The sequence below is a fragment of the Bidens hawaiensis genome, unplaced genomic scaffold, assembly GCF_021521415.1.
Source record: "Bidens hawaiensis isolate Kalapana, Puna unplaced genomic scaffold, B.hawaiensis_p1.1 tig00014913_1, whole genome shotgun sequence".
Classification (NCBI taxonomy): domain Eukaryota; kingdom Viridiplantae; phylum Streptophyta; class Magnoliopsida; order Asterales; family Asteraceae; genus Bidens; species Bidens hawaiensis.
The window spans coordinates 452,620-465,034 of NW_027492324.1; the positions used below are offsets into that span (position 1 = coordinate 452,620).

General features: G+C 35.7%; 1 protein-coding gene across 1 annotated transcript; it reads right to left on the reverse strand.

The window, feature by feature from the left end:
• Nucleotides 1-5,529: 5,529 nt before the first annotated feature.
• On the reverse strand, nucleotides 5,530-10,157 carry LOC143548157 (uncharacterized). The gene is made up of 9 exons (XM_077039402.1): nucleotides 10,071-10,157; nucleotides 9,494-9,565; nucleotides 8,766-8,855; nucleotides 8,340-8,382; nucleotides 7,905-8,011; nucleotides 7,662-7,757; nucleotides 7,206-7,396; nucleotides 6,677-6,746; nucleotides 5,530-6,103 (listed from the first exon to the last, which is right to left on the reverse strand). Exons 1-9 carry the CDS (start codon nucleotides 10,146-10,148, stop codon nucleotides 5,996-5,998), a joined length of 855 nt encoding a protein of 284 aa, XP_076895517.1. The 5' UTR covers nucleotides 10,149-10,157; the 3' UTR covers nucleotides 5,530-5,995.
• Between the last annotated feature and the right edge of the window lie 2,258 nt (nucleotides 10,158-12,415).

A 12,415-nucleotide genomic window follows, 5' to 3' on the forward strand; every position in this document is an offset into this window, starting at 1 on the left:
CTCTTGTCCCCATACTAGCGAACTGAACGGTATTGTTGAGCGACGTCACCGGCACGTTGTTGAAACCGGTCTAACATTAATGTCACAGGCCTCCGTCCCTCAACGTTTTTGGCATTTTGCCTTTGAAACAGCCGTCTACTTGATAAATCGCATGCCTTCTCGCACAAACTCCACAATATCTCCTTTCGAGCACTTGTTCAAACACCCACCTGATTTCTCCTTCCTTCGTGTCTTTGGCTGCCAATGCTTTCCATATCTTCGTCCTTATAATCCACATAAAATGGATTTCCGCTCTTCACCGTGTGTTTTCCTTGGATATAACACTTCTCATCATGGTTATCGTTGTTTTGACCCCGTCTCCGAACGCATTTACATTGCCCGTCATGTTCGGTTCCATGAAAACACCTTCCCTTTTCTACTTAATTCTACCGACCAGTCACCCCCTACACCTATCAATCCCTATGTTTCCTCTTATCCAACCGGTCCCTTTCCTATGCCAACTGATACACCAGCAGACCATACCACTTCACAACCGGCACACACCATTCCACCAGAACCAATCCACACCGACCCACCCGAATCTGCCACCACTATCTCACCAGAACCGGCCCATACCATACCATCACCTTCAGCCCAAATTCCAACCTCTCACACAACCAATGATACATCCTCACAACCAGACCAAACCACCACTACTCAGCCCACTAATACCTATTCTCGTCGTACAGCCCCACAAACCACTCCAATCTCTGCCTTCGACCGTTACTCTACCCCATCTCAACAACCACAATCATCACAACAGACCAGCACCACATATCCTTCTGCCACTCCCACCGTACCTACTCCACCCACTCCACCTCGCCAACGACCAGCTAACCTAAGACCTAACCCCAAACAAAACCAATACTTTAATCCCACCTCATACCATACCTCCACTAGTCCACCTAACATCGAACCCACCTCCTTTGCCGTTGCCAATAAAGAGGCTCACTGGCGTAAGGCTATGGCGGATGAATACTCCGCACTTCTCCGTAATGGTACATGGTCTTTGGTTCCCCGTGTTCCAAACACTAATGTGGTTGATTGCAAATGGGTTTATAAAGTAAAACGCGATCAACATGGGGCAGTTAAGCGATACAAGGCGCGTCTAGTTGCAAAAGGTTTCCATCAGCAAGCTGGCATTGACTACACTGAAACCTTTAGCCCAGTGGTGAAACCCACCACCATCAGAGTTGTTCTTTCCTTAGCCGTTACAAACCGGTGGACTCTCCGACAACTTGATGTTCAAAATGCATTTTTACATGGGGATCTAAAAGAAACAGTCTATCTGAAACAACCACAAGGATTCATCGACCCCGGTAAACCGAATCACGTGTGTCTATTACATAAATCCTTGTATGGTCTCAAACAGGCACCTAGAGCATGGTTCGAACGTCTCTCTTCTGCCTTGATTGCTCTCGGTTTCAAGGGATCTAAAACCGTTCCGTCTTTATTTATATATTCACAAAATGGGACGATACTATATATGCTGGTATATGTTGATGACATTATTTTGACAGGCAATAACACCCAGGCCATTGATCACATTGTGCACCGTCTTAGTCAATCATTTGCTATACAAGATATGGGTCCTCTATCTTATTTTTTGGGCATTGAAGTGGTCCGATCAGGGTCTGATATCATCCTTTCTCAAAGGAAATACATTACTGAATTGTTGGAACGTGCAAAATTATCACAATCCAAACCGGTGCCGTCACCTTGCACCACCAATGCTTCTCTTCATCTTGGTGACAGTTCTCCGTTTGATGATCCTGTTAAGTATAGACAAATGGTTGGGGCATTACAGTATGTCACCCTATCACGACCTGACATCACCTTTGCGGTTAACAAAGTTTGTCAGTTCATGCATTCCCCCACTGAAAATCATTGGTCCGCTGTTAAACGTATCTTACGCTATCTACACGGGACAGCAGATCATGGTCTTTTACTCTCTAGCAGATCTTCTCCTGTTCTACATGCCTATACAGACGCTCAAAATTTAACTGCATTTTCTGATGCCGACTGGGCTGGGTGTCCGGATGACCGTCGATCCACGGGGGGATATGCAATATATCTTGGGTCGAATCTAATCTCATGGTCAGCTAGAAAACAAAAAACTGTATCTCGGTCATCCACGGAATCTGAATACAAGGCCTTGGCTGACACGGTTGCTGAATTAACTTGGCTTGAAACATTGTTGAGAGAACTACGTGTCCCAATGCAGATTGCTCCAATCCTATGGTGTGATAATCTAGGAGCCACATACCTATCTGCCAATCCAGTCTTCCATGCCAGAACAAAGCATGTGGAAGTAGACTTTCATTTTGTTCGAGAGAAGGTTGCTCAAAGGAAGTTATTTGTTCAGTTTATTTCCACACATGATCAGATTGCTGACATTTTCACAAAGCCACTACCATCAGAACGTTTTCTCTTTTTGAAGTCCAAGCTAAGAATTGGTCCCCGGCCTTAGCTTGAGGGGGAGTATTGATCGATATCACTTGTATAACATGGGCCAATCCCTAGACACTAATAGCCGGCCCTAATGATGTCTTGTATAGATCTATATATAGGACCATATTGTATCTCAATTGAATATACAATCAATATACAATCATTTACCAAGTTTATCTCTTCAAAATCATTAGTCCATATAATATTTTCTTAGCATCACTTTACTACATTGTAAAGTAAAAGCATCATAAGCTTTTACAAAATTACATCTTTTTATCATACAAACGTAGGTGTGAGAGAGAAAGAACCTGCCAGAAGTGCTTTGCAAGATCCCGGTGCTTGCAACCAACGAGTTCCCCTTTCTGTCTATAAGTAAGCACAATAGCAATCTATCAATGCATGTAAAAAAGTCAGCATGGTCTAACTTACAAACAAGTCAACATGTGTGATTCCAATAAGATTAAAAGTATGCACACATACTAAACACAGATCATTCGTTCGTAAGTAAACAGGTTGAGATTGTAACCAATATTTTTAACCTTCATCATCATCATCATCATCGTACTCAGTATATCCCACCAATAGCAAAGCTATGGTAGGGTCTGAGGAGGGTAAGATGTAGGCAGCCTTACCTCTACCCCATAGGGATAGAGAGGCTGCTTCCGGTGAGACCCCCGGCTCGATAGTAGTTTTGCATCAAGCCTTGGACATAAGGCACATAGCACTCAATCATCGGGACACCGGCTGATCGGTGCATGTACCCTTATCTTTCAGCTATCAACGCCACTACATGATGCCTGATTAACCGTCCGTCACTTTTAACGTTATTTTCACGAGATTAGTAAAATAACGTCAAAATTAGTGCAATTTCACTTTTGCCCACCCGAGGGTTCACACATATATACATCATATGTGCGCACCGCAAGCAGGGCTAATTTTTAACCTTGACAATAACAAATTAAACTTTGTATTTAGTACCTAATTTTCATATCTCCTTTGCATGATAGAGTTTCTTAGTAACGTCTCTTTAAATATCATTCTTTTCACGAACGAAAATTTCGTGATTAGATATAATGTACATTTAAATTAAACGAACAAAAAACCATGAACCCTTAGACAAAAAATCGCAGAGAAACCTCTGAACCATACTAAATATAAACAAACCAAAACAATCACGAACATTAATAAAATATACGTGGCCACGCCATAATCGATGGTGTGGTGGTGGAATCAACAGCAAGAATGAAGAAATCTACAACCATTGCTAGGGTTAATATACACCTGATAGTCAAATCAACAAACATACCAATGATAAATCAAACCTCGGTTGTCGTCAATAGCTTTTTGTTCTAAAAATTTTAACTATGATTTCTTAAATAAATATACAAAAACAAACCTGAAGTACTGAACTTGAATCTTGAAGCTGTTAATCAGAAAATTGAATATTTGAATCGTGAATGGGAGCCAACAATTAAAGCCTAGCTTGTTTACTGTCTTCGATTTGGCTAGTTGGTATTGCAGAGAGGATTACAAAAGCCACATTGACAATCAAATCTAAGTAATCAAAAGAGGGAGAACATACCAGATTTAATAGCACCATAAGTGGCCATAATATATTGAAAGGAGTAAAATTCGCCTGGTAAGAGAACAAGGAAGAGTATAAGATTTCATTCGGATTTTGAATTTTGAATCAATACTGGCTAGTGGGATATGAAACCCTGGATCTGAAACTCAAACGCAAAGAATACTTGTACCATATGTATTTTAAGATGGTATAAATATAGATATGTGATATACGATTATGCGTCAACAAGAAGTTAATCAACCTGATGTTGAAGGTTTGCTATTTCCATACGAACCTCCAAATTCGTTTGGAGTGTGATGGGTGTCTTCCTAGACCCTAAAGACAAAAATAATAATAATAATAATACGTAAAATTCTATGGCGAGTTGACGTACATAGCAACATGTGATTTTGGTTTGATAACATAAACATAAAAATGAGTGATATCGAAGGAGGAGGATACCGTGGATGAGGGACCGAAGACAGAACCAAAACGGCTGGATGAGGAGGTAGAAGACACATCCTTTGGGCCAAACAGATACTCGTTAAACGAAGATGAACCTCCAGTTTGCTTTTCAATTATTCATAGGTTATTAGTTGATCTGTTACAAAATTAAATCTAAATCGCTTGCTTAATCACAAAACATGAGGAAGAAAATGAAGGGTATGGCTGCTTTTATAGGTGCCAAAAGTATATGACACAACCATAAAGTATATGACCTGATTCTAATAATACATGCATGACATCCACCACCTTAATTTATCTTTTGATTATATTCCTATTAAACTTTCCAACATTCTACGAGTTAAACATTGGATACACCTATCTAATGACGAATTAACTAAACTGAAATTGATACTCGACCAAACTAGTATTATGTAAGACAAAAATCTGGTCTGCCAAAAGGTTTAACATCGATGGGTTGGGTTGGTATTAGATTCTTCGTGGGTCATCTTTGACACGGGTCTTTATTTTAACAATGTGACACTAGCCTAATCTTGGTTGAAAATGATTGTGAAATTATTTGAACAAAGAATATAGTCTTTTCTTGTTAAGGATAGACAATTTATCTATTCATATGGCACCATCAAGGTTATTGTTAACTCTTTGAATATGCCTTTGTCGAACATGTTACAACATTTACCGGATATATGTCCAATAGTTAACTCTTCGAATATGCCTTTGTCAAGGACCATTGTTTTTGGATGTATGGGGAAGTTCATTGTATCAAATGTGTGGATTAGAAATATGTGGTCTAACGTTATATATCGTACATATTATTACCATGTTATATCATCTGTTCATTCTCTTTTAACTTCATTGAAAAGCCTTAAGACTTGATTGGATCTTGATAGGCTTCATATCTTAATTAATTAATTAATTATGTAACCAATGTTCTTTTCACTTTTCCAATTGTAGTTGCTGGTCAGGTAGGTTGTGTAAAGAGTCCAAATGGGTTTGGGTCAAACTGTGTGATAATAGTTGTAGGCCAGTCTAGCTGGTAAAGAGTTCAAGTCAAAAGGATTCGGGTAAAATGCGCCATTTTAGTTGCAGGTCGGATGCTTGGGTTACACATTATTTTACTAAAAAAAAGAGAGTTCAAGTAAACTTCTTCGGATGCTATTCTTTACCGGTCAAGCCAAAAGAAAAAAAAAATGTACTAAACAAAACAACACACCAATAACAAAAGTTAATGGCAGGGTACACAAAGTTAAACGTTATATTGAGGTTGCATTTGATTCAACAAACAACCTGAAATCCCCAATTTTCAATAACGAAAATCTTGATATTTTGCGGTTTAGTTCAATATACACAAGACACTAACCGTGGAACCAATGCTAGGCAAACAGACCAGTAGCTGAACAAATTTAAAAAAAAAATAAAGCAGAGTTAAAAAAAAAGTAGCTATCAATCACTAAAACATTTGTTGGTACTTGATATTCAGTTGACCAGCATGTGGTCAAATCCTACACCCCCTTGAAGACCAATCCGAGGTCCTTGAACATTATGAACCAACTGTTGGAGCCACCTTCTTGTTGTCGGGTCCTCCTAGAACATAAAGCGGATACATTAGTATCTAACTGGCGCCCCCTTTTGACAACTTCTAGATTAAATAGTACAGTCTCCTAATTATTATATATAATAACTCAAAAAACTGATAACAAATCGTCCCTTATCAGTTATACAACCTCGTCGTGTTGCCACTTATAATTATAGTATAGTTTCCTAGTTAAATTTAATGAAGTAATATAATCTACAAATTCATTAAAAAAGATGGTGATGGGTTGACAAACCCGGCCCTTTTTGACCCATTAGCCAACCTGATGGGTTTTTCATTTATAATTTAGTAGAAACAGAGTAGTCTCCTATTTATTTAATACAGTAAAAAGATCATACACTAAAAAATACCTTGACAACCACACGTTGCATGTTTTCTTTTTTCGTTACCATTTATAGTTTTAGTGATATAGTTTCCAAATTATATTGCAAAATAATAGTTTTATAAAAATAAGAAAAAGGGCACAAAGGTGTTGACAATTCAGCCAACACGACCGTTTTTGTCTTTTTGACAAGGAACCCGACCCTACTATTCTGCCACCCGTAATAAAAAAGATTGCTTACACGAAGGCAACTGCTAAAAGTAGCATCTCGTAGCATATCAGGAAGACAGCTCCTCAAAGCATCACACGCCCTGCCATTTTCAAATATTGCAAAGTGTATATAATATAGTAAAAGGATACCTATAACTGGAGGTCACTCACTCGCTCATGTATGTATCTTGCTTTCATTTTAACCAATTTTGCCAAAAAAACATGTTAACAAAAATGCCCCAACTGTTTTTTTGAAAAGATAACAATTTTAACCTATAATACATTGACACCTCACTAAAGGGGTATTTTTGACTTTTCAAAAATTTTAAAAGCCTTTTCATTTTATGACATGCTTTTTAGCCAAAACCGGCATAAATGAAACCATATAAATACTTGGGTGGCGTGTAATTGTATAGTAGTTTCTGTATAAGTGCATACCTATGACTTTGATAAAAAGGGTGTCATGATTGGCCTCCAAATACATTTATATAATATGATATAAGCATATGTAACATAGGATTTATGCTTTTTGTAGGTAATGGTTATATGTATCAACTAACCTAGGATTGTCCGACAAACGAAGGTAACATCGGATGATGTGTTTCAAAAGCCGTGAAGACGGTTGTTCGGCAAGTGCAGCAACCATGTTTCCTAGAACCCTACCCACCGCAAAAAACCGCTCAGCAGTGGTGCATATGTAGTCCAACCCAACATCGTCCAACAAGATCTTTTGAACTATAAATGTGGCAACCTAGGAAGCAACAAAACTTTAATCAGACTTCTTAAAAGCCAAAAGGTGCAGATAAAGGTAGTACTTTCAATCCATTTTGATTTGGGCCCTGTTTTATCTAAATGAGCCAAATAACATAATTCAGTCATATAGTAAAAGGAGTCAACCGGGTCAAAAGTGCATATTAAATTGTTTTATTAAAAAATTTAGATTATTATTTTAATAATATTGTTTCTGTAATCATAATTAACATGCTACTATTCCAAAAGAAAGAGCTAAAACTTACTGTTTTTGATAATTCACTGCCCATTTCCATTGTGCGCAGACACAAGGGGATTATTTCTGTTGAAAGCAGAAAACTGATAACTTCTGTGTCATCAACCTGATAAATAAAAACAAAGTTCCATGCCAAAATGCTTCATAATAATGTTATGTACTACTAAAACAGCAAAAACAAAGTAATAAAAGAAAAAAGAAAAAGAAAAAGAAAAGTTAGCATGAAAAATAACAGTAGGAAAAAATGAAGTACCTTCACAAGGGCACCAATAACACCTAAACTAGTAAGCCTCAGGTATTCAAATGGTCTTGATTTGCTAGTTGTGTTGAGGAAAGGATATAGATATAAAGGAATATGAGCTGCAAACAAGAAATTATACAGTGTGCTAATTTAGTATTGTGGTATACTAAATACGTGAGTGCAGTATATATAATATATGGTTTCTGTTAAAGCAAAAAATCTAATAAGGCTAGGTTTTCATAGTACAAACAAGAAATTATAGCAAGTTGGACTAATAGTATAACTGTATAAGAAATTAAGAAGAAAAAAAAAGCATTTCTCACACCCTTCTATCCTCTCAAATATGTTTTATTCTCAACTGTCCTCAGTAAACCATAATTCTAATGATTTTGACGGAGACTACTCAGCCATTGAAAACAAGATAACTTGTCGAAACTTATAACTTACCATTTAAGAACAGCATTCTTGTGTCTGGATGTGAAGCTACACACTGCAAAAGATTAGGAAAATATTAGTATAAATGCATTGAACAATGATCTGGATCACCATGCTAAAAGATTAGCAAAGTTTAAAACTAATGGCTAACTAGACATGACATTTGTGCCAAGTTCTGTTATCTAAATTAGAACAAAAGTACATCTTTAAGTAACTATGTGTACTAAATGTCAGACAAACGGAGAACAATTAACTAGGTATGACTGTATAACTTGTAGAATTGTATCATTGTGATACATGATCTTGCATAATAATGATTTTTCCCATTAAACATGAACAAAATTACACAACCAAAGCATTTACCATTCAATCAAGATGATCAAGCTATGAATGACTGAAAGAACAATATGAAACTGGTATAAATTTCAAAAGGCGCACCTGAAGAAGTGCAAGTGCATTGCAAACTCTGTTTGATTGAGCTGGAGTTAAATTGGGCGGTGATAGAAACGGGTATATTGAAACTATTTCCTGCAAGTAAGCAATATTTGGCATCAGTTGTGCTGTAAATCTTCACAGAATGAACTATTAGACCACCAAAGCAACAAAAGGCACAAAAGATGAATCTATGTGTCATGACAATGGCGGAAAAGCTTTAGCTAAGTACAACCAAGAATTCTATATGGTCTTGTTAAGCATTAAAATAATAAATCCCCAACAGCTGAAACAACATGAAGAAACTATGAACAACAAAAACAATCAACGAGAAGCATAGATTAAATAAAATGTAGTAAAGAAAAATTTCCATTAAATACTAACATAAGACAGAAAAGACACTATCAAAACAGAAATTGTATTTACTAATGGGTATCATAAAATTTTAGTAAAACAGATATCAATAAATCCACCACATTACAGTTATGTTCCAAATTGCTTTACTCTCTTCTTCCTATCTACGATTCATTTTTTCCTGCAATGTCTTATATCATATTGTTTATATTGTTTCCTTTGTTGGAGATTAAAAGATGCAAGTCACAATTATTCATTTCATACCTATTAATTACAGAAAAATGACACTATTGTGGGACGCACGATGCAAATCATAACTGTCTACACTGTACACCGCACATAAAGTGATAAAGTGCCTTATCAAATAGCATAGAGCATACCTGTAAGAGAGCCGCAATAGTGCCAAAGGAGTTCCACAACAACGGAGCCAAATCTTGAAACAGTTCTCTCTTCTAAAGAAGAAACAAACAAATTCACCAAAAATCAATTATGCATACATGAATAAGTGCGAAAAATAGTAGCAAAACAAATATAAACACCGCAAAACACATGTTCATAGTTATAAGCCCTAATATTTGACCTCTAGCCAGTAAGCATAGCAGTTTAATTATGCCATTAAAGGAATCTAAATAAGTCCAGTTCTCTAATAATCATTCTAATCAAACAGAAGCACAGACGGTCTCGAATCTCTTAACCGAAACCACCTTAATCGATAAAATCCACATACACATAACTGAAACTCACAAATACCTAATTGAAAACTTAATTGATGAAAGTCACATACCTAAAAGTCACAGATACCTAACTGAAACTGAAAATGATCAAATTCACATATCTCAAAAGTTACAGATACCTAAATGAAGGTGTGATTGATCAAATACACATACACATAGCTCTAAATTCAATCATGTTATTATTATTATTATGAAGCGTAATTAAAGAGAGAGAAAGAGATACCTTGGAGAGTTCTAGAAGAGCGTTTTCGCGAAGATCGGGAGAGCTGAGCTCCAGTACCAATTGCTCCGCCGACTGCATTTTCCGATTCTACTCAATTCCGGCCAACGGGTATTATTATTAGCCTATTTTGCAATCTAATATTTTGATATAATACTCGCTCCGTTGATTTACGTATATAACATTTCGTATGCCACGGTATACGTAGGCATGTAAACGAACAAGGCGTTCGGTAAATGTTCGGTGGTAAGTTTGTTTATGTTCGTTTATTTATCTACTTAGGGGTGTTTGGCCTCGCTTTTATTTTTATGTTTGTGCTTCGTCAATAAGCTAAAAAACCATCTTCAAATAAGTTTCTTTAAATGAGCTTATATAAGCTAATAAACATAAGCTTAAAAAGCTAAGCCAAACACCAATTTAAACTTATTTTTGTAAAAAAAAAAAAAAAACTAAAGAGGCTATAAGCTTGGTTAAAAAAGCTAGGCCAAACACCCCCTTAATGGTTTATTTATGTTCGTTTATGCATGCTTGTATTCATTTACCTTTGTTCATTTATGTTTGTTTACTTTTGTTCAGTTGTGTTCATTTATGTTCGTGAACTGTTCGTTTATAATTTAAACAAACGAACATAAATGAATACTAACATCCTCGTTTTTTAAATAAACTAACACGAACACAAAATATGTGTTCGATTAAGTGTTCGTGTTTGTTTAAATTAAACTAGCGAACACGAACATGCCCTTGCTCGTGTTCGTTCGGTTCGCTTCGCTTATAGGTCAGCTAACATGATGATATACACTTGTAGAGTTGTAGATATGTGGTTGTTTAAAAGTTTTATACACTTATATAACGTATGACGTGACTATTGGATTTATGTGACCGATCTATAATATAGAAGAAATGAGTGCTCATGTCGCATGGCCATTTAAGAATATGTAATAGAATATAGATACAAACACTTAATAGAGCTTGAGTTGTAAGTATATGAAGTTGAAGTGAGTGCATTGATGTATGCTAGTGTGAAGTATGTCTTGTTGATAAATGGATTAAAGGAAGAACAAATGACCATGGCTTCTTGTATGGTATGATTGTAAGCAATAAGCATAATGATGAGCTACACCAAAATAACTTGAAAATACTACTATCATGATTTCCTTTTTTCTAAGTTAATTACTATACAACTAACGATATTAAACTAAAAATAAAAAAAAACAAATCTTACATGAATAACGATAATTTTGCCTTAGAAAAATCTCACAACGTTACATGTGTGCGTCATCAAACTTAAAATTGTTATGCCTATATATTTTATTATTAAATTACTAAATGATTTCGTGTTCGCTCGTTTCATTATAACTGGACAAATGATTGAACACGAGGAATTAAGCGAATATGCTTTTCATGTTTGTTCATTAAATTGATGAATGCACTTGTGCAAATTGTTAATTTTAACAATATAAATGAATAGTTTCTTTTGCCAACGAACATAACTTAAAACTAAATGGAACCGAGTATAATTGAGTGTAAAACCCATTTAAACGTAGTGAACAACAGTCTTTTAGGAATAAAAACTAACAAACTATGTTAAGTTGTACGTTTGATATTTTGTATTCATAAAACTAGACTAAATATAATACACCTAAATAAATTAATATGAATGGGGAAAATATAAATGGATTTATATGAATGAACTTTTACATAAATGAATCAACGAGACATTTGTGTGCGTATATTTGCTTAACTAAATGAACAAAACAAATTTTATTCGTGTTAATGAACTATTGGTAATAGTGTTGCATCATAAAATATGAGATGTGATTTCACAACTTTGCAAGTGTAAAGTAAATGTGGAATTTAGGTGTTTAAAGAAATTTTTCATTAAAAAAAAACTTTATGTCGAACAGTTCACAAACTACGAACGTTTTGTACGTTTATATGTGTAACATAACGATGTGTTTTAAAAGGGTATGCATCACACCGAAAAACGATCTGAACCAAAAAATCCGAAAAAACCAAGCTTGAAAAGTCAAACCGAAACAAAAATCGATGGTTTGGTTTTATGTTTAGTAGAAACCGAACTGAACCTATACATTTTCATTGTTTGGCACAAAATTTTCAAGTTCAAATAGCAAAAATGAAAAACCAAAACCGAACCCAAAATGAAAAGCGAAAAACAAAAAACCGAAATAATCGAAACCAAACGGTTTCAAAATTTTGAAAACCAAAATTTCGGTTTTAGTTCAAAACCGACTCGAACCGAACCAAACCGAACCGTATGCTTTAACTTTTAACACACGTGGGGAGATGTTCGATTGTTTAGCCCAAATATACTTCCGTTAAACCCTAGA

Excerpts from the sequence above, each read along its gene's own strand:
- LOC143548157 (XM_077039402.1), bottom strand. The coding sequence starts at position 10,148 with ATGCAGTCGGCGGAGCAATTGGTACTGGAGCTCAGCTCTCCCGATCTT. Across the intron at positions 8,856-9,493 it reads CTATTGCGGCTCTCTTACAG|GAAATAGTTTCAATATACCC; the intron begins GTATGCTCTATG and ends GCTTACTTGCAG. Across the intron at positions 6,104-6,676 it reads CTTTTAGCAGTTGCCTTCGT|GAGGACCCGACAACAAGAAG; the intron begins GTAAGCAATCTT and ends TTTATGTTCTAG.